General features: G+C 47.7%; 1 protein-coding gene across 1 annotated transcript in view; it reads right to left on the reverse strand.

Annotated features, from left to right (window-relative positions):
- The window catches only part of CFL2 (cofilin 2), a 193,391-nt gene that overhangs the window by 86,009 nt on the left and 84,942 nt on the right, over positions 1 to 22,440 (reverse strand). Inside the window, exon 2 of the mRNA XM_069638455.1 lies at positions 12,636 to 12,943. Within this exon, the coding sequence (XP_069494556.1) occupies positions 12,636 to 12,943 (308 nt within the window). The remainder of the gene's footprint in view (positions 1 to 12,635; positions 12,944 to 22,440) is intronic.

A 22,440-nucleotide genomic window follows, 5' to 3' on the forward strand; every position in this document is an offset into this window, starting at 1 on the left:
ACCCCCCACCCCACCGCCCCCATCTTCAGAAGCAGAACGCTTTTTCCTGTGGCCATCCTTGCCAGGGCCAAGATGCCCCCCACCCCCTGACCCGCCGCCCCATCTTCAGAAGCAGAACGCTTTTTCCTGTGACCATCCTTGCCAGGGCCATGATGCCCCCAACCCCCCACCCCGCCGCCCCCATCTTCAGAAGCAGAACGCTTTTTCCTGTGGCCATCCTTGCCAGGGCCATGATGCCCCCGCTCCGCCGCCCCCATCTTCAGAAGCAGAACGCTTTTTCCTGTGGCCATCCTTGCCAGGGCCATGATGCCCCGCACCCCCCACCCCGCCGCCCCCATCTTCAGAAGCAGAACGCTTTTTCCTGTGGCCATCCTTGCCAGGGCCATGATGCCCCCCACCCCCCGCCCCATCTTCAGAAGCAGAACGCCTTTTCCTGTGGCCATCCTTGCCAGGGCCATGATGCCCCCCACCCCCTGCCCCGCCGCCCCCATCTTCAGAAGCAGAACGCCTTTTCCTGTGGCCATCCCTGCCAGGGCCATGATGCCCCCCACCCCCTGCCCCGCCGCCCCCATCTTCAGAAGCAGAACGCCTTTTCCTGTGGCCATCCCTGCCAGGGCCATGATGCCCCCCACCCCCTACCCCGCCGCCCCCATCTTCAGAAGCAGAACGCCTTTTCCTGTGGCCATCCCTGCCAGGGTTTTGCTGCGATCTACGTGGATCTGCAGGTCGCAGGTTCGAATCCTGGCATCGCCAACTCAGCCTTTCATCCTCCCGAGGTTGATGAATGCGTACCAACTTCGGTTGGGTGATATTGTATGTAAATGTGTTGTATGTGCAGCGCTTAGGCGTAAGCGCTCTATTAATAAACCATTATCATTTAATAAATGTATCACTCACCTTATCACCTTTAATGTTGGCTCCACCCGATACTAAGGCCCGTTCAGAAGTAGCGCACATTACGAGTTACTCACCGTAGTAACTACTGCACTCATATTCCATAGTCCCCTTTCATCTACACGCCTGGGGTGGTGGCCAGAGCAGGGTCAGTTCTGGAGCATTTGCAGGTTGTGTGCATGCTCAGCGGGCACGGCCCTCGCTGGCAGCGTCCTGCACCTGTTCCCGGCCCGCCCTGGACTCCTTCGAGCTGCCAGTGAAGACTAAGGGCGACTTATAGCGTAGAAAAAAACTCTACTTGCGCCTAATCTGCACGCACAATGCCCACTGTCCTCACCTTTCGGTAGCAAAGCACAGGAATCTTCAGTGCGGAGCCCAGAGCGGGAATGTAGGTAGACATCTTGCAGATCCAGGGGCAAAGCTGTTGCCCCTGTTTGAAGGAAGCAGGGGTGACTCACTTAAATCCCTCCACCGGTAGGTAGATGCAAACTAGGAGTGGCCCAGAATGTTCCAATCACCAGCCTGCATACTTTGTTCAAACCCAAAGAAGCAATAGAAAAACCCCTTGAAAGTGTCGGCTGAGGCAACAGGTTTGATCTCCTGGAAGTAAAGTATATTCTATATCTCCTCCTGTAGCTCTGATGAAAGTTGCTGAGAGAGATGGAAGGAAGGGGGGAAGGTGGGAAAGCAAAGCAGTAGCCTTGCCGGATCATAGATAGGGGCCAAGGGTCCACAGTTAACAGCTATTGGTGGAAGGTAACCCACTCCCCTACCTGGGGCACTGAAGGACATCAAACCTTAGGCTTGTCTCTTAGGGCTGGGATAGGAGTCTAAAAGAAGAGGTTGGTCATCTGGTGCTTCCGTGGAGGCCCCAAGGATGCAAGTCTGCACTCCAAATCCTGTACTACCGCTTGAGCCCAGCTTCTTTCCACTGTCAGGTAGGAAGATGAGGAGGCCATCTTGGAGGGTTCCTTTGTAATAGCTAAACGTGATCTAGCAGTGTTTGTATTTGCCAGCCCACCAGGAACTGTTCATGCCTTTCCACAGGGATGACTTGGGTAAAGACATTGATCTCCCTCCGTAACCTGAGGATACAGTCACCCAAAATGGCGTTCATGTTGGTGTGACGTAGGTACAGAGCACTGTTGGTCTTGTCCAGGGGTTCAATGGCCTTGTCTTCTTTTGAGGATAAAACAGCACAGCCGCCCTGAGGTAAGAGAAAGACTCTGGGACGTGGAAACCACTCCTGACTGAGCTGGTGGGTGGGAAACCAGACCTGTGTTTTCCTTCATCAAAAGCTGGGATTTGGCATTGAGTCTACGAGTGGTAGGTGTGACCAAGTGAAGAATGGTCCACAGTCCTTTGGCCTCATGCAACTCATTAGACTGCAGTGGGATGTCTTTTGTTTGGAACTGGAGCCCAGAATCTCTGGGTGGGAGCTATAAGCCCAGGAACTCCATGATTTAGAGTCCTTACAGAAGAAGTGGACTCCTTGCCCTCATCTCTTCTACCGTCCTTGAATATGGCAATCTTCTGAATGCGCGTGACAGGACCTGCCAAGGTCATTGGGACCAGCACCTCAGATTGAGTAGAGGAAGTTGGAGGACCCTGAGGTGGGGGTGCTGAGGTAACAGGAGTCAGTGGTACTGATGTGGGTGCCACCAGCAAGGGAGCCAGGAGAATGGGTACCAGAAGGGCCACAAGTGGGCAGCATCAGGGCAGAGGGAATGAGTTTCTTATTGTGGTCCAGGAAAAAGGATCCAATCCTATAGGCAATGCCATGAACAGGCAGACTATTTCCTCCTGCGTGGGGGGAAGAAATGCTCCACCCTAACACTTGGTCTGTATGCTAATCAGAGAGCAGAAAAGAGCTCAGGCCTTTTCCTCTGGAACATGTTGACATGAAGAAACAAAGGGTGTGGTAAAGCCCAGTGATGCAAGATGGCTACTAAGCGGTGATGTCTGGTGCCAGGAAACCAGGGAGCCGGCTGAGCAACGGGGCCCAAGCCTAGTGAGAGTGAACCCAGAAAAGGCCGCAAAGGGCCTCCGGTGTTAGCCCTGGAAAGGACGTTGGTTGGAAACCCTATATGAGCAGTTGAAAGATGCAGGAAAAGGCAGAGATTACCTCTCTAGGTGCAGTGTGTGGGCCCACGGGTAAGCGCCCCATATCAGGAGCTATGCTCAACTCAACCACTGAGGGGGCATTAGTGGCAGATCCAGTATCTGAAGCATGCGTTCCACTAGACACCCTGCAGGAGGTCTCCCAGAAAAGGGCTTTCAGTTCCCCATATGACCGATGAACACCTAGTAAACGTGTCTCCCGGACTGTGTTGCCTATAAACAGAGGTCTTATCTCAGAAGATGTTCCTCAAAGTCCCTTTTACGCATTAGAAGAAGGAGCTAGCGTGCACGCAGTGTCTCAGTCTCTCACGAAGAGTCCAACCTGTTCAGCAGGCACATGGCAGCCAAAAGTCCCAGGCATCAGGGGCGTTGCTAGGGGGGGCTAAAGGGGCTATAGCCCCTGATCTTTTGGTTGTAGCCCCGGATAGAATCTCAGGAGCTACAGCCAAAAGACTAGCTAGCCCCCAGTCCCAACAGTTCCGACATCAGCGTAGCCCCGGGTCTTTTCCAGACCTAGCAACTCCCCTGCCAGGCATAGAATGCAACCTAACGGGATCTGTAATTTGGGCAATTTGACCACTGGCATAAATGCAAGCTTTGGACCCTCTCCTCACGGCGGGAAGGACTGAATGGTGGGGTGCGGCAGGGACCACGACCATCCCCGGGCGTGCTCAGTGGTTTCATTTTTTTAGTCTAAAATCTGCTGTGCAACATGTACATCTATTTCAACACTTCTGTTTTTTTGGCCCTGAGAAAGATAAATGGACACGTCCCGGAGGCTTGAGAGTTAGATCTGCCTTGCCTGCACCTCTGCTTGCAGGACCATCTCTTACCCGGCCGACGCCCGCTTCTATACACGCCTAGGCACAGGCCAGATGTGCAGGACTTTCCCTCATCACAGCAGTTTCTTTTCACAGATCATATTATTATTAATTCAGCGTTACTCAACCGGTTCCCTGGAACACGAGAGGGAAATAGGTCTTCTCCCGAGTCACTGCTAGAGAGTACCCGGTGGTGAAGGGTTTGCATTTTGGGTTTATTTTTTGCAAGTAAATCAACTTCAGGGGGTCACAGGTTGAATACCCCCTGAGGTTGCTAGCAATCAATGTGTCACTTTGTGAGACACTTCCATTCTAACTGTCTGCATGAGCATTTCCGGTTCCTGGCAGGAGATCAGCCTGTATGCAGGCTTTTTGTCGGAGTGATCATGTCCAGAGCATGGCTGGTGTTGCCTGTAGGTATTCTCCCCACTGGGCTCTGAATCTGGGCAGCCAGAATGATTGGGACTATTCAATATCAATGCTCCCAGGGACACTGGGTGACCCTGGACAGTTGCCTCTGGGATTGGTCTTGACTTTCCGCCCGCGGAGCGCTGTCTTGAAACTTGAGGTAAGGCACACTGTCCCAGTCCGTGTGTCCAGCACAAGTCTGCAGTTTCTTGGATCGGCTTGCGTCGTAAACGTACAGCATGGTATTAAATGAATGAAAGATGACAACACTCCTAAAATGGACTCGCATTTCCTGGCTCAAGACCTGATCACACATCCCTTCAATCTTTGAGTCCGCTCCTGGGAAGGTCTCAGAAGCAGTGTTGGTTTTCAATTCAGCACCCAGGAGCACCACATATGCTGGTGATAGTTGGCACAACATCTGCTGTTCATCAACAAACCCAGACTCATGAATGCGCTTATTGTGTTATGAAATGTCTGCAGACCTGAGCTCTAATGGTACCCCCCTCCAGCCAGTCGCCCATTTGCTTCCTTTCCTTTAGAACCAATGCTTTGTAAACAACCAGTACTCTGAACTAGTAGCAAGGTCTATTTACAGCAAATCTAAGACATTTTTTGGGGGGATCAGAATGTGGTGGTGCTAGTCTACAGGGTATCGGTTTTTGAATTGAGTGTGACCATCTGCAAAGCCTATTTACTCGCTAACTTTTCTGAGGTTTAGGATTGGCCCCCAACCCCCTGAATTATTTCTTGACCAGGACCTTTCTGGAGTAGAAAACTGATTTCTTTTCTGTTGAGGGATTTTTCTTTTGCCGCTCCAGGAGCTGTAAACCCTCCCTCTACATTTCTTTGTGTGAGATGTATAAAGGTTGAGCCTAGCTAGGAAGCGTCGGTGATGCACTCATGGGATTACTGTTAGGGGGAATTCTCCGTTCAGGCTAATTTCCCAAGCCTAGTGAGTCCCCCAGCAGCTTTGCTGGATTTTTGGGGTTTATTTTTTTTCTCCTGCTAAGAGTGAGAATCTTTTTCTCCCACTCTTAGGCATGATTTGAGAATGTCTTTTGACTATGTAATGTGTTTTATGGGCTATGGGGTCTTTTACTCCATAGGGCTTCATGTGTTTTTGGCATGTGTGTTACACAGCACCCTCAGTGCAGTAACACAGGGGTGCCATAGTGACCCCCAAACAGACTCCATACCCTGGGACTGACTACTGTCTCCCAGGGCATGTAAAGTCACCATTGGCTTTACTAGTCTCAAATTGTGAACAGAACCAGTACAAACCATCATATTGTGGAGGTACTGGTAGGGGTAATTCGATTGCCCATGGGTCTGTTTTCCAAGGGGGCGCTGTCCAGTCCCCCCTTGTCGAGTTTCTGGCTGGTGGCAGTGGATACCACGCAAAATATTCCTCCGGAATATTTTCTATGGGATTTTCCCATTCATTTTAAATGCACCACTTTTTGGTGCAATGTTAAAGATACTGCGGGGTTATTTATTTAATATTTATTCCCCGGTTGGGTCTTTTTGCCAGGACTCGGCTTTAAAATGGCGTTTGTGTTCGCCTCTGAAACTCTAACCCAAGTCGAGCCCTTTGTTCCACTTTTTGGCGGGCTTCTCCACAGAAGCCCTCCAAATGGTGCCACTCTGTCTGGGGTCTACAGGCTGTGTGGGAGGGGGATTAGGCACCCTGGACTGAGTTGCCTTGGCAACTCAAGTCACACTCTTGTCTGAATGGCCCAGTGATGAGCCGCTCGGCTCACCACTTAACATGTTTGAGTGACAGCTAGGCTGTTGAATGGGGGGTTTGCTGCATAAAAGCAGGGCTTTGGGGACTGGAACTTCAGAAGTCGCCACAGGACCTAAAGAATCCGAAGAGGGGAGAAGCTGAGCCATCTACAACGATGACACCACCGGTGGAGCCCTGCTGTACGAACTCACCACTTCCCCGACGACAGAGGAGATCTTCCAGGAGAGGCTTCTTCCCTTTGAGCTGGTGGGACCAACCAGTTTGCCTTTTTCACCTTCCTGGATCGTCTCGTGGTCGAATCGCCCGTGCCAAGCACCCCGGCGGCCGGATAGCCACGCTTCAACACTACCGCGAATAAAAGAGTCGTACCTTTTAACCGGGAAAGCTCAGCGGCTGGTTTCTTCCCTGGCAGTGCAACAACCTCCCGCTTTCTTCCTCGTCGAGATCCTCTCTTCCTCTGGTTGAAGCCACGACTTGCACCTGCTGCCAGGAACAACTGCCCCCGCTGGAGCTTTCTCACCATTTCAGGTACTGTGTCCCACCTGGTCTTCCTTGCAACAGATTGTCTAAGGTGTCCCATAAATCCTTGACTTTCTATCTAGGTTGACCTCAGACCTGCTAACTTTGCCTTTCTGAACTGATCCAACCTCTTTTTGACTTTTCTGTAAAGACTTTGAGTGCATTTCCACTGTGTGATCTTGGGCACATTCCACCTTGCTTTCTCCAAGAGAGAGCCTGGCCTATGAACTTTTTGCTCTACAGTAGACCCTGCCTTTCTTGACTTGCTGTGGTTTCTTAAAAGAGTTGGTACTGTGTTATTTTCCTACTCTGCCTTTTCTCTCCCTTTGTAAACAAATTATTGGAGTGCCATCTACAGTTACGCGCTCACCTCTGTTTTGCTAAATAAGTGGTGTCTTAACCTAGACTTGTCGAATAATTGACCAGGGAAGTGTATATACTTATAGTGACTGTGTTTGAACTTGCTTGATATATTAGTGCCTGTGTGTTTTTCTAGATGTGGTTTTAAATAAATAATTATATACTTTTATACCAAAGCTCTGGTCAGTGTTTGCTTGTTCTACTGTGTCTTTGGCCCTATTGTGTATGTTCTATATACTTCCTAACTCTTCTTGATAGAAGTCTGACTGCTCAGCCACAGCTACCAGGTAAATCTGGGTGTTGCAGACTGCTACCAAGTGGGTTTACTGCTTACTCCTGTAGTCTTAAACTGTTTGCAGTGGTCCCTAAGGGAACTGCACAGGTTTCTGCCTAACAATTACTGGTGTGGGAGTGAAAGTAGCAGAAGAGCTGGGACTATTAGGGAGAGTAGAGTTAGGGGTACTAGGAGGGGAGAATTCAGTGATCTGGGTGTTTCACATTTCCCCCCGTTGCTCCCTGGAATTGGAGTTGGTTATTGACGTTCACTCAACAAACTTGAACAGTGTGTCCTTTTCTTAGAATTGACCTACTTGTCCCATCTTCTATCCACTAATGCAGTGCAACAATGGGAGGTTTTTCCTCTCCTGAGGTGCAAATGTGCAGAGGAAGATCGACACGAAAGTCATCTCTACTTCAAAGTCTACTGCTTGTGTTGTCGCAATATGATCTACGTCTAGGAGCATAGTGCGTGTGGCCGACTCGTCGCATGGCACTTACGGTATGACAATGTTATGAGGACCTGGTCTTGGAATGAATATCTGAATGAGTTGAAAGAAAACAACTGATGGGGTTCCCTGTTATCTCTGATTTGACTCTTGTAAGTAGCAAGAGAGCTTCTCTGCATCACTGTCCTCAATGCCTACTATGCGTCTGCTTTCAACACCTCAAGTGTCTCCACAATCGTCTTACTAAATAGTGTGCTGGAATCAACGGGCAGGCAAACTTTCTTAACTTGTACCTCAAGTCTAAATTTGGTACAACTAAGCCATTAGCTTTTTCCAAAAGCATCTTTGCCTGGAGGGAATGCCCAGGGTGGCCATTGTGGTGGGTATATCAGGACTGGGTTGTCCTGAAAGGTACTCTTGGTCTTCATCTGATGCCTAAGGTTTCATATCTGGATTCCTGACATTGAAGGCATGAAAATCGATAACATCAGTAAAAAAGAAATCCTAGCCCCAAGACTGTGACATGAAGAGGCAACACCCTCAACTGAGAATTTGTGGGAATGTATTTAGATATAACATAATTGCCCCATTCCTCATCGTGTTCTTCCTCTTCTTCCTGTCACGCCTCTTGGTCCTCATCCTTGTAGTCACCCCCCACACCAGAGGTTGTGATCTGTCAGGCCCTGGTTTAGGTATAATAGGACAGTGAAAGAGGCAGGGTATCTTTAGTGATAGAAGGACACCTCCTCTTAAACTAATTGCCAAATACCCTAAGGGACTCTTTTGCAGACTGTGGAAACAGGACTTCCTCTTTATTCTGAGAAGGCCCAGCTCTAGTAGCTTTGGTACATCCCATGGGATATCCCCTTCTTTTCTCAGTGGTCTACACACATTTCTCTGGGGGAGGGGGAGCGGGTAGTAGCAGCTGTGAGGGCCTTCTGACTCTGAAGATGAAGCATCCACAAGAATAACGTCAGGAAGTGATTGGACTCTGGAAATCAGTGCAAGGCTGTAATGTCTGCCTCTAAAGCAGGGCACCCATTAAACTTTGCTTACATTTATTTTGCTTGTTCACAGACACCTTTATCCATGACCGCTTATTGACAGGGCTTTTGTAGTGGATTTCTTTGAGGATAGCTGACATTGCGGACGGTTCCTTCTTTGATGGAAGCATTATCAACTATGACTTTTTACACAGCAACGAGAAAAGCGTTCCTTCGAGGTGGAGCTCATGGACAGTTTTGCCATAGATTTTGAGGTAGCTCATAAGTTACAGATCAACAGTGTTGTCAGTGATGAACCTGATCTCAACATGGGAGACCTCTTGTCATTGAATGGACAATGCAAGCCAGATCAAGGACCTTAACACGTTTATCTCCAGAAGTCAAATCCTCTTCTAATGGGAGGGGAGCAGAGACTTTTCTTTAAAATGCTTCTCCACGAAAAGCCAAGAGCAGAGCCATGTGCAAATTCCCCTAGGTGTGTTGAAGTCATCTTTCATTTACAGCGCCTGTAATTAAAGGGGAAGTTCACTCAAAAATGTAATTGTTTCAAAAGATGGGCCATAATCAAAAATATATGTAAAACATATTTTTAAGGAAGCTCCTATGTAAAATTTTGGGGAAATGAGGCTCAAAGTTTTGACATGGGGGCATCCATTTGGTGAAATGAAGCAGCCTCCTCTGTTCATGTTAAGCTCTGCTCCCGCAGCACTCATCAAGCAAAAGCCCCCTACTTGGAGCTTTTGCTTACTGCTGCGAGAGAGCAGGGCTTAGCACAACAGAGGAGGCCGCCACAGCGTTTCTAATTTCTTTGACTTTCTTTTTATGTTTCCTTTGCTCTCCAAGCCCAGGGGAGCACAGAAAACAAACTGAAAGGCACAGCAATTATAAATACTTCGCTGGCGGCCGATGAATTATTCATAATTGCTGCGACTGTCTTTTGAAGTCTCCCGGGCTCCCCATGTCTCAGGGGAGCCCGGGAGACTTAAAACAAAAGGCGCAACAATAATAAATACAACAGTGTTGTATTTATAATTGCCGCCACTTTTGCTTTAAGTCTCCCGGGCTCCCCTGAGCCGGGGAATCCCGGGAGACTTAAAACGAAAGGCACAGCAAATATAAATACAATGCTGCACGCCAATCATGGCATGCAGCAAGGTTATTATAATTGCCTGGACCTTCACTTTAGGGAAAGCAGGAAAAAAAAGAACCACTCACCAGCAGCACAGGGCAGGAAGGAGCCTGACAGCATTCTCTGCTCTCCAGCTGTAATAAGCAAAATCTCCCAGTAGGGGGCTTTTGCTTCATTATTGCCACGAGAGCAGAGCTTAATATAAGCACAGGAAGCTTGTTCATTTCACAAAATGGATGCCTCCTAGTGCTTGAAATGTTTGACTTTGAGCCCATTTCCTCAAAATTTTACAAAGGAACTTTCTTTAAAAATATTTTTTATATATATTTTGTATTATGGCCCATCTTTTGAGGCAATGAAATGTTTGAGGGTACTTCCCCTTTAAGTGTTTTGGAGGTGGGCACCTTGCAGTGATGATCTATGTAAAGTAATTATAAAACTCTTCATGTGGTTCATGGAAAGATACCTGTTTTTCACAGATCGTTTTCTTGTGGGCCTTTCCCCTCTCCATCTGGAGACGAGTCTTAAGGAATGCAAGGCTGCTTGAGGCTCGGGACAGGATTAAAGCATAATCCTGAGACTTCGAAAGAGAGTAGACTGCAGCATGCGGGCGCCCCAAAGAAAACCTCTAATGCAAAACACAAATATAATTAGCAGCTATGAACTGATGAACAGAGAGCGTTTCCAAGTTCAAATGTCTACTTTACAAGCAGAAAAACATCACATATGCATGAGCTGCTGCCAAGGACTCCCACGTACAAGATGCTTGGGGAAAAACTCTGAAGATGGAATTTGGGGTCTTAGCTTAAGAGCTTTGCTCCTCATTAGCTGCAGATGAAACTGTTATGAAGAGGCTAGCGCAGACAGGTAAGTGATATTATAGTTTTATTTAGTATATAACATTGGAAGAAGACCCCCAACATTAAGAGGCTCCTCTCCTTCAGCTCTTTCTCCAACTGACAAACATTAGAACACCTCAACAAGGAACACTGTCATCAACATTCCATGACATCATACTTGGGATGCAGCACACAGGGAAGAAACACTATGGAGGGCATTCTCCACTTACATCTCATAAGTCACCACAACAGAAACACTATAAGAAGGTGGGTAGGCAACTGTTCTAAAGGGTGTTTTCCTCAAATTGATATCTTAAAATTCCTGATGACATGGTATTTTCAAAGCATGTGGATCTATGAAAAATGCAATGCTGGCAACGAGCGGGGCAAACCTCAAGTCTTCACATGTTACTGGGCGGCTGTGAATCCTTTCTGTGCAAAGACAACGGTCTCTGGGAGCCTTCAACGCATGTGACCCCAGAGGTCCCAGGTAGTGGGAAAAAATGTAAAAAAACAGAAGAAAGCTGGTATCAGCCCAAGGCTCGCCCTCTGCATTAGCAAAAGCTGGCACAACCTTGCTGGTTTATCCCCTGAAGGTGCAAGGGGTCATAGAGCCACCTCCCCCTGAGACATCACACCTCCTCCAAGGGCGATATCCTACCTTGTGGGAAAATACCTCTCTTTTTTCTAATTCTTAGGTTTTTTTTATCACGTGGCCATACGTACGTTCCTGATAGGATTACCCAGGCTTTGGCTTTTGCTGCTTGAAGATCTGCCACATTGAGACACGATGAACCTAAGAACATTTTAGGTCGATGTGATCCCAGTTCTGCTCAAGGACGCCCCATTGTGTATTCCTTTCACTTCAAACTTCTATAATAGTTTCGCCTTGTAGCCTGCTCTATTGGGCTATCCGGTCATCCAAGTCTGAGAGGCCTATTTAAAGGCCCGAAGGAAAAGCCTTCAACGCGGCTTCGGATTCTTTTAACTGATGGTATTGCCTGCTTTGGCAGGATATATAGCTACAAGTGCTCTGGACAAACTACCACTTCATACAAAGGAATGGGACTGCTTAAGATTCAAACAAGCTGCCTGCATTGAAAAGAAAAAAAGACATTGGCAATGTGGAAATCTGAAAGGGATGACCTTTACAAATGAAGAAACGCCCCTTCTATTTCCATGGCAGGAGCGGGCTAACAGAGAGCGGCGCCGGACATGGGAAACTTGGTGCACCGTGGGCAAAGAAAAGTTCAGGAAGTGGCACAGAGCCCGCACGAGTGCTGGGGATATGGGGCCATACTGGCAGCTAATGCCTGCATTCTGAGCAATCGGGTTAGGTCCGGCACACATCCCAGGTGCTAATGCGTGTCATTACTGATCAATTTAAGGGTAGTCAATTCCTTGATCTTAAAATGAGATGGCCCTTCCGGGATCTCAACTGTTAACTGCGGGCTGCCCACAGATCCCGATCAATGCACTCAATTTGTTGAGCTATCTTACAGACCACAGAACTTATTTCTCTTTATCATTCATTTATATTCAAAACCTGATGAATCATACGTGAAGCGATTGATAATGGCAGAATTATCAGCATATGTTGGAGAAAGGCTCCACCTGCAAGAGCGAACCACAACACTTGTCAGACTACAATTAGAGATTTACAAAAGGGAGACCACAGACTTCTCTGGCTGTGCCCCAGGCCATGAGACAGCATCCTCAGTGAAATGACTCTTGCCCCATTCGGGAGAGAGCTCATGTCCCATCTGTTCTTGGAATTTAAGAACCCTGGACGCTAAACACATCAGACGCCATCACCGTACTTCAAGCACCCGGCCCACCACCCACTAGTGCAGCTACCCCCCTACACATCCCCAGGACTATGAAAAAGGCCTAATTCTACCTAGACTTGTTGGCGAAAGAAGCTTAAGTTACTTAGGCTTGATTGTGAGTCTTTCTCGCCATTCTATGCCCCTAAGGTGGAGTTTGTATACCTTCGAGTTCACAGAGAAGTGGAGATGTGCAGCAGTGCCCCCCCCCCCCCTCTCCCCGTAATCCATGTCATTACCAGAATATGAAGACCAGGTCCTCCTTCTTGGACTCCCTTGTCTCGTACGTGGCGTCGTACAGGCCATATCGACAATCGTTTAACGGGAGAAGTTTCACAAAGGATCCATAAGGGTCCTCCACGGTGCAGCCAATGTCTCCCACCAGGATCTGCTTTTCGGGCTCCACGATGATCTCGCGCTTGTCGTGGCTCAGGCAGAAGAGCACGGCCTTCTTCCTCTTCTTCACCTCTTCCGGCGTGGAGGACTTCCGAACTTTCATCTCATTGAACACCTTGATGACTTCGTCGTTAACGGCGACACCCGAAGCCTGCAAACAACAATCAACAGTGCACATTTCTGGAATGATGTTACAGTAAATTAGTCCATCCTGCTATCATGGCATATACTGCATGCCGCACTTATAACTGACTCTTTGCAAGGTAATCATGTTGGCCACAGACCCAAGGTCCCTTAGACATGTGTATAGCTGTGGTCTATGCTTGCCTTGAACTATCCCAACAGCTTGGTGTGCCTCCCACTCTGCAGAGCTATTGTGCTTGACCACCCCCAGGAGTGAATTATTCAACCCTGACCATAGGGATAGGCTCTGCATTCCTAGAGAAGCTGCACGAAAATGCACATACATGCACAGTAACATGGCATTATGATTTCTTGACAAGAAAGGCACAACAGCCCCCACACGCTGAAAAAGTCCTAGAGAAGCATCCAAACTGAAACACATGAAAGGGTCAGTGCTTGGATGAGCCCTCCCACATTACACACGGAAACGTGCTGGACTGTAGAACTGTGGCCATGCATGCAAGTGAACAGAAAGTACATGTGTATATTACATGAGCAGCTGCATGAGCAGCGACAGCCAAACAGGTGTCCAGGAATGCAGTCTTTGTTCTATAGTGAAAGTCAGCATTCCAGGCCGTCTGCCGGAGCCATTTCTGCACACCCTGCTTAGCCCCAGAACGCCTGCTCCCCTACACCCCCTATTTGCACACCGCGCCTCTTACCAGTGTAAGCCACCACCTGCTCGCACATCAGCCCCCCTCACCTCCCAGGACAAAGAAAAGGCACACCTGAGAGCTCCCTTTGCTATGCCTTTGACAGCCATCTTGGTCTGCAGTTTGTATGAAGGGACTTCAGAGCACTGTCTCCACCCAGCCACTTTCTCCTTATGGATACCCTGGATGCTGATAGCAACAATTACCTATTCTGAGGGCCGTAGCCGGTGATACCAGCCCAGGGCACAGTGTAGCGCTCAGAACATGGTATTATTACTTGATTAGCACCTTGGGTCGGCCCTGCAACCAATCAGGTTATTTGAGATGCAGACCAAATCGAACAGCCTGCACTCTGAGCAAGTTGTTGGCTGCACTTAGACTTGCCTCCCACTCCCCTCTCATCATTATTCCCCTTCCGCCAAGGATACAAATACATACATTTCCATGAGCCTGCCTAATTTGGCGATCTGCGCCCTCTTCTATGTCTATGACACCTCTCTCTCTCTCTCTCTCTCTCTCTCTCTCTCTCTCTCTCTCTCTCTCTCTCTCTCTCTCTCTCTCTCTCTCTCTCTCTCTCTCTCTCTCTCTCTCTCTCTCTCTCTCTCTCTCTCTCTCTCTCTCTCTGCCTTGAAATAGAAAAAGGGTTCTTGCAAAAGCTCCCTTTGGCAATTCTTTGTGGCCATCATGTTTTTAGATTTTAAGTGCATGAAAACAAAGCCTTGCGCTCACTGCTGAACGCTTTTTTTCTCAAATCTCCCAATGCAGACGAGTTTCGTCTGCCTGTGGCACACAATACATTTAAATCAAAAATAAGGAACCATAGGTACCCCAGACTTTTACCAGGGAGCTTACAGCAACAACGCCTTGTGTGGCATGCTGTCCTAGGGGGCAGCATTCTCCTGCCATTCATCTTGGCAAGCAGGATTGCAGTGACATGTGCCCTTGGTTGGTTGGCATGTGCAAAGAAGGGGTTCAAGAGTGCATTCTTAGACCTGTCAACGAGCCCTCTCAATGGCTCATTGCTAGTGAATACCAGCTGGTCTAGAAAAGCTCTACTGAGCATGACAGGGAGGCTAGAGGGTCTATGGATCTCGATAATAGCCTGCTAGATAAAGCCAGGGGGCCTGAGGAAGGGTATACAAGGGGTCCATAGCAAGCAATCTGGGGTTTTGTTTGTTTGTTTATTTATAGGGCGCCAGAAAACCCTTGGGTAGCTGGGCGCACAGAATAACAAGAATGCTTAGAACTTGGTTACAGGTTGCATATTACAGGTTGTTGGAAACATAAATTGTATACAGTAATTACATTATGTACATTCTATACATGTAAGGGTGGAAAGGTAACAAACTATATACAGTAAATACATTATGTACATTTTACATGTAAGAGGGGAGCGGTACGTGTGTATTCAGATCACAATGCTCAGGGTCACTGGTTTCAGAGGTTGTTGCGTCGAAGCCAGGTGCGGGTATGGTGCCTGAAGCTGTTGGAAGGCTGGCCCCTTCTTAGTTCAACTGGTAGGGTGTTCCAGTACTGGGCTGCTTGCACAGGGAAGCTATTACCTCCTGTTTTTTTTGTCGGAATCTAGGGGTTTGGAGGCAGAAAGAGTTGGCTGTTCTGGTTGGTCGTGCAGTGGTTTTTCTTATTATTCTATCCCTAAGGTATGGGGGGGGGCTGCATTGTTCAGACATTTGAATGTTAGTGTGACAATTTTGAAGGTGATCCTATCGCAAATTTTTAGCCAGTTGTATTTTCTCCACACATTCGAGATATGCTCTCTAGCTGGGATGTTCAGGGCCGTTCTGAGCGCGTTGTTTTATAGAGTTTGAAGTTTATTGTTGATGTATTTATTTGCGCCTGCATAGAGTGCATTGCGGTAATCCAGTTTTGAGAGGATTAGTGCATTGGCTAGGATAATGCAGCTTGCTGGTGAGAGGAAGGGTCTGCATGCTTTAATAAGTTTACCGGTATAGGCTGTGGATGAGGCCAGGAAGTTCACTTGTTTCCTTAGTGACAAAGTGGAGTCCAAATAGAAACCTAGGGTTTTCACCTGTTTGGCGACAGGGATTATATTGCCATCGATATTGAAGGAGCTGTAGTTGGAATCAAGTTTTTTTAGGTTGTTGGGTGAGCCTAGAATGAGGATCTCTGTTTTTTCGTCATTCAGGCAGAGGCCATGGGTTGCCATCTATGCCTGAATGAGGGTGTACATTTTGTTTACTAAAGCTGTATCCATAGTGAAATTGCCGGAAAGGGGGATGAGGATCTGGGTGTCGTCACATAATTTGTGTAGGTGACACCCAGTCTGTCCAATTTGTCGAATAGAGGTTTAGTAAAGATATTATACATCGTTGGCGAGACACAGGAGCCCTGTGGGGCTCCACATGTTGTCTGGATAGGGTCTGCAGCATCTAAGGTGGAGAAGACTTGCATACTTCTATTGTCGAGAAAGGATTTAATCCAGGCTATGGCTTCCCTTGAGAAGTGGGCGGCTGACGCTAGGTGTTTGCAGAGTACTGCGTGGTCCACTAGGTCAAAAGTTGCGACAGATCAAGGAGGAGTAGCATAGCTGTGTTTCCTTTATCGTTGAGCTCGTCAATTTGGGTTTTTGAGATCCATAAGGGTGGTCTCAGTGCCGTGTTGCGGTCTAAAGCCCGATTGACAAATGCCTAGGAGTTGGTTGGTCTCCAGGTATTTTTGGATTTGGAGATATGCCACTCTGCCAATTATCTCCAGGAGGAAAGGGACAGTAGTGATGGGCCTATAGTTGGTGGGGATGGAGGGGTCTAAGGTTTGTTTTTTAAGCAGGGGAAGAACCAAGGACTCTTTTAAGCTACTTGGGATGGTGCTAGATGAGATGGAGGCATTGATGAGTTTAGTGACGAAGGGGGCAAGGTCTCTAGCGGCATCCTTGATTATCTGGGCCGGGCAGTAATTGCCTTTGCAATTGGATGGTTTTAGTGAGGCAATGATTTTTTCAGTTTCATGAGTGGAAACTTTAGAGAATTTGAAGGGTGTTAGGCTAGGTTTGAGCGTGGGCGTGCTGGGAATTTCACTAAGATGGAGCAAGGCTTTTTTTATAGCAATTTTTGATTGTAGTGTTTTTACTTTATTCTCGAGGGCATTTTGGATATTGGTACAGCATTGCTTGTCTTTTGGTACGTTATCAGGTGGTGATATGGGGGATTCGAGTCCTCGCAAGATTGCGAATAGTTCCTTTGTAATGGAGCATACTTTGGAAATTTGGTCGTTATAGACTTCTTTTTTAGCTTGGATGATTGCTTTCTTATAATTCGTAGCGCACAGTTTGAGTTTAAATTTATTTTCAGCTGTAGGGGAGTGTTGCCATACAGTTTCAAGCTTCCTTTTTTCCAGTCTCAGTTCTTTTAGATGGGGGTGAACCAAGTATTAAGGTGGGATTGTTGTTTACTTTTACAGTTTTTCAGTGGGGCGATGGTGTCCATGGATATGGCCATGGTGTTGTTGTATATTTTAACCATGGTGTCTGGGTCAGAATCAAATGGCAAGGCATTGATGGTTGGGAGGAGCAGGGGTAGGATATTGTCTGGTGTGATTTTTTTTATGGATCTAGTAGTAACAGATGGTGCCATTGTTTTTTTCAATTCTGGGCATCTTTTTAAGTGTTAAGTAGAAATTGATGAGGAAGTGGTCAGTCCAAGGCTGGGGTGTAATTTTAGTGATAGTAGTAGGGCAGTTGGAAGTGGCTACCCAGTCTAGTATTCTCCCTTTGTCGTGGGTGGGGGTGAGGACTTTTTGAGTGAGGCCATGTGTCACTCCCCCATGCTCACCCCCTCACTCATATCACTTACCTGGCGCTTCCCGCTCTCATGTTCACCACTCACATCAGCAGGGGAGGCACGGCAGGCGGGATACCACGGTGGGCGGACCCGCCTCTTTTCGCCCCTTTCTACGGTGGCGGTTACCATGGTGTCTCCTCCATGCCCCAGAGTACCAGAACACCAGGAAATGCCGGCAGCACCAATCGCCGGCAGCGTTGCGCTCCACGCAACGCACGCGAGCGGTCACGTGATGCGTCACGTGATTCTGCTCGCAGCCTCAAAAGAAGCCGGCAAACAAGGCGTGTCGCTTCACAGCTTCTCCATTGAGGACTGCCAGGCGTTACTCTCTGCACCTTGTTACTTACTCTTTGCCTTGACCACGGAACGTTTCTTGGATTTGCATTTGGATTACCTTGTTGGATTTTGGCGCGCTCTCGATACCCCGGATCTTCTTGACCTCGGTTTGGACCTCGGACTTGGATTTGGATTTCCCTTCTGTTACCTCTATCCCTCCTGTTCATGAACCACGGACTGTATTAAGGATTGCCATGGATCACGCTCTTTCTGCACTCAGGTGTTGCCGGAGTGTCAACCGAATCATCCCAACCTGCTGTTGGTTCCCTTGATGTTTGTGTAGGTTTCCTACCCATTCTACAACCCCTTAGGTAAGCTGTTGTCACTGCACCTTGCTTGTTCTCCCTGCCAGTTATTGTTTTGGGTATTCCTATGATTCTAACCCTTTGCCTTACAGCACTCAGGGGTCCTTCCGGCATTCCCGGTACCAGGCTGACGACGACATTCCACACCTGTGGCCTCAAGGATTGCTAGGCCAGTGTATTGATTCCTGCTCGAGCGGTACTTGGGAACGGAGGCTTTTCATAACTGCACGACCATCAAGTCTGATACCTACGAGTTAGAACACCATGCCCTTCAAGCATGGTAGCGATGGCCTGCGCTTGTTTGTCATTTGGGTTGTTAAGACCTAGGTTAAGGTCGCCAAGGATCATTGTCTGGGATTACTTTTTTGTGTTGCCCGCTAAGAGGCTGGATAATTCCTCTTCGAAAAGGCCTAAGGGCCCTGGTGGCCTGTAAATGAGATAAATAGTTAGGGTTTGGCATGGGGATATCGGTAGTTTAGCGGCCAGTAGTTCACAGGATTTTAAGGTGGGCAGTATTGTTAACCTTATATTCAGGTTGGATTTGGCTATGATGGCTAAGCCACCACCTCTGGCGTTAGGGCGGTCTAGTCTTAGTAGTTGGTACTCTTTGGTAGGGAGAGGGCTGGACCTGCTGCGTCATGTAGCCAGGTTTCTGTGACTGCTAGGAGGTCAAGGTTATCTAAGGTAAGGTGGTCGGCTATTTCAGTGGCGTGGGCCACGACTGATCTAGCATTGATCAGTGCTCCTGTTATGGAGGTTGTTTTAGGTAGACAGTTGGTGTTAGAAGTAACCGGGATGGGTTCTTTCATTAAGGTGCTAGCAGGTAATTGTGATTTAGGTTGCACTGAGCTCCTAGTCTGGTTTTTGGGTATGGTACGGCGGTTCAAATAGGCGTTGCTAGGTAACTGCGGTTCACAGGCGGTGGAGAGTCTAGCGTGAAGCCTAGAGTTTCTGTGGAGAGTATGGCAGGGTGAATGTTTTACTACTGTAATTAGCTACCGCTATTATCCACTCAGGACCCCTGGACGAAGACTGACATTCTCAATCAGACAGAGATAATGTCAGGTGGATATGTGTGTATGGCATCCGAGGGCATGTGGAGTCACAAGTAGCTCCTTGTAGCTGTTGCTTTCAAGCTAGCTAGACTCTTCTGGGCTACAAGCAGGAGCTAAATAGCTCAAAGCCCCTGGCAAACTCAAAGCCTTCTAGTCAATGATGTGCCCACTTTGGATTTTCTTAATTAATTTCTTCCAATGAGTTACGCCAAGGAGGTCCTACATACAGAAGAGCAACGTCGGCCTCACTCCTTCACACATTGGGGTATAGTCCTTTGTTTGTGCCTGGCTTTCTCCCAGTCCCTGCCCTCCCCCTCCCGACTCCCAGCCAGCCCACCTCCTCTGATTGGTACGTCCACCTGCTCATAACTGACCTTCCCAGGGAGGCCCTCTGCCCGTGCAGTGCCTGCGGCTAAGGGCCCCAAGGCAAAGGGCGGCTCCTACAGAACAGAGGCAGCTCCAGATTGTGTCTGCAGGTGTAAGCAGGGGAGGCCAGCGGCCAGCCGTCAACCAGCAGCAACCATCAAGGTAGGTGTGGCCTGGGTGGGAAGTAGAGCAATCACTCTACTCCAGAAGCCCTGCCACTCTACCTGCCCTCACACCATAGCAAACCAGGATATTAACACTAACCTGCTTAACTAGATAAAATTGTGAACACTAGCCTGGGTCGCATCTAGATAGGATTGTGAATGTTAGCAAGTGCCACACTTAAATAAAATTCTGAATGTTAGCAAGTGCCTCACTTAGATATAATTGTGAATGTTAGCAAGTATTTAATTTAGATAGAATTGTGAACATTAGCCTACGTTAGACCCAGACAGAATTGTGAATGATAGCAAGTACCACATTTAGATAGAATTGTGAACATTGGCCTGCGCCGGGCCCGGGCAGAATTGTAAATTATAGCAAGTACCCCATTTAGTTAGAATTGTGAACATTAGCCTGCGTCGCATCTAGATAGGATTTAGAATGTTAGCAAGTGCCACACTTAGATAGAATTGTGATTGTTAGCGAGTGCCACACTTAAATAGAATTGTGAATGTTAGCAAGGGCCACACTTAGATAGAGTTGTGAACATTAGCCTGCGTCACATCTAGACATGCTTGTGAGTGTCAGCCAGTGCCACATCTGGATATAATGGTGAATATTAGCCATTGCCACATCTAGACTGCATCGGGAATATTACCAATGTCACATTTAGATAGAATTGTGAATGCTAGCTTGCTTCGCATCAAGACAGGATTGTGAATATTAGCCAGTGCCGGATCTAGATAGTAATGCAGAGATATTCAAGCGCCACATTTAGAAAGGATGTGAAAATTCAGCACACATCACTTCCAGATAGCGAGGCCAATAACCAACCCACTAACAATTTCACCCGTCTGCATACACCTCTCAAACTCTAACCAAACACAACCATACCCCTAAAGTACAGCAAACCGCACAAACTTCACTACACTGCAACAACAAAACAATCCACACATAGCTTCGCACAACAGCACACGGCGGCCACAGACCATAAAGCACCCCAAAGCTCAGCAAACAGTGTTTAACCGAACTGAAGCTGCCAACAGCACATCACTGCTCTCTTGCACTTATCCTGCTTGTTCCCACTAACTGACCCCCACCCCTTTCCATTTCAGAACCACCAGAGCGCCAGGGGACAACTCCGGTGGTGATAGTGCGCGGTACAAATATCCTTTAACATTAGACCAAATATATAATATATACTGTATCACGTATGCCAGTTGCTCTGGCAGCTCACATTAAGGCCATGGTGCAGCACAGATTGATCACAATTCTCATGATTTCTTTTTATTTTCTTTGGGCAGAACAGGCAGAACAAACTTACAAAACAAAATTCACTTCAGGGCACTTCAGTAAGGAGTTGATTGGATGAGAGGCTGAGGAGATAGGGTGACACCAGGGAGTAAGGGGTAGTTGGGACCCAGAGTGGTAAGAGGGCTTCCCATAGTAAGACCAAAGTTCAAGTCTCTGAGTGAGAACCAGTGTGGTTAGCGCTAGTGGAGGTCAGCCTGTCTGAAGTGTTGCATGTGCCGCTTCAGTCCTCAGATGGCAATAGTTGGGCAGCATCAGGAGAAGGGCCCATCTGTAGTTAATAGCTGTCTCTCCTGAATCTGGGCTGGTCCCTTGGCTCTTTAGGTCCTGTGGGTAGATTGCTACAGAGGGCGGTCCCTGAGTGGACACTTGTTTGGCTGTGCCGTTTGATGTCGTGCTCAGGTAGGATGGCAAGAATACGACTGCCGTTGACCTTAGCATTCCTAGGTGGGGGGGTACTGCGGGAAATGGCTGATAAGATGCTTGGGGCATTATTCCAGAACGCCTTGTGGTAAGTTTGATCCTCTGGCGCATGGGTAACAGCTGGACAGTTCTTACTGTTTGCAGGTTTGAAGGGGCGGGAGCAGCTGCGCTGCTTTATTCTGGACCCGGTACATTAGTCTGATGCATGATTGTGTACTAGTGAATGTTACTTGATTTTGGGGTGTCATGGGCTCTTGCCTGAAATAAAACATTTGACTGACAAGTCCTTTACAGTACATCTTGGCTGACCCGAGTATTTGCCCTGGCAGCAGTGATATCCGAAATCATGTATGCATCCAGCATCCGGGATCTCCTGTGCATTCTGTGTAGGAAGCAGGTAACATACGAAAACAGCGTTCGAAGAGCACCTTCTGCAAAGAGACTGGCCTAAGTAAGTTCATCCTTAATCATATACCGGGTAAAGGCGAAAGGATTACAAGTAGAAAACAAGAAAAAAGGGCAAGGGGTTTCCTGAGGGTATGGCAGAGGGGACTCTGTGAGTATGGGTGTTTCTTAAAACATCTTTTTTGATGCAAAATTGCTTGGTGCGAATTCTGTTCTTTTTCATCCCTTTCTCTCTCCTCCATAATGTATTTATTTACTGATTATACCTCAGAGCCCACGGGCAATGCTGGTCTTCCCTCCCCTGAAGGAAGGGGTTGCTTGTGTTATTCCATTCAAGTCTTTATGACCACTAAATGAAGGTGCAGTGATGGAGAAGGAAGCGTTGCATACTTTTAGAATAGCTCAGCATCATGGCTATTTTCATAAACAAACCACCCATCCCCCTATTTACACGAAGGGAGTGAAGTAAAGGAAAAAGACAAATCAAACTCTACCCGACCTTTGTGTAAAAAATAAATGAGCTTCAACTACCAATGAAGAGCATGGTACAAATGGTAACTTGCATTGAATACTGTAATTGTTTGGCCAGCAACACTTTTAAGACACATACAAAATACAATAATTTGCAAGG

Source organism: Ambystoma mexicanum, chromosome 14 (genome assembly GCF_040938575.1).
Source record: "Ambystoma mexicanum isolate Mex_15411 chromosome 14, UKY_AmexF1_1, whole genome shotgun sequence".
Taxonomy (NCBI): domain Eukaryota; kingdom Metazoa; phylum Chordata; class Amphibia; order Caudata; family Ambystomatidae; genus Ambystoma; species Ambystoma mexicanum.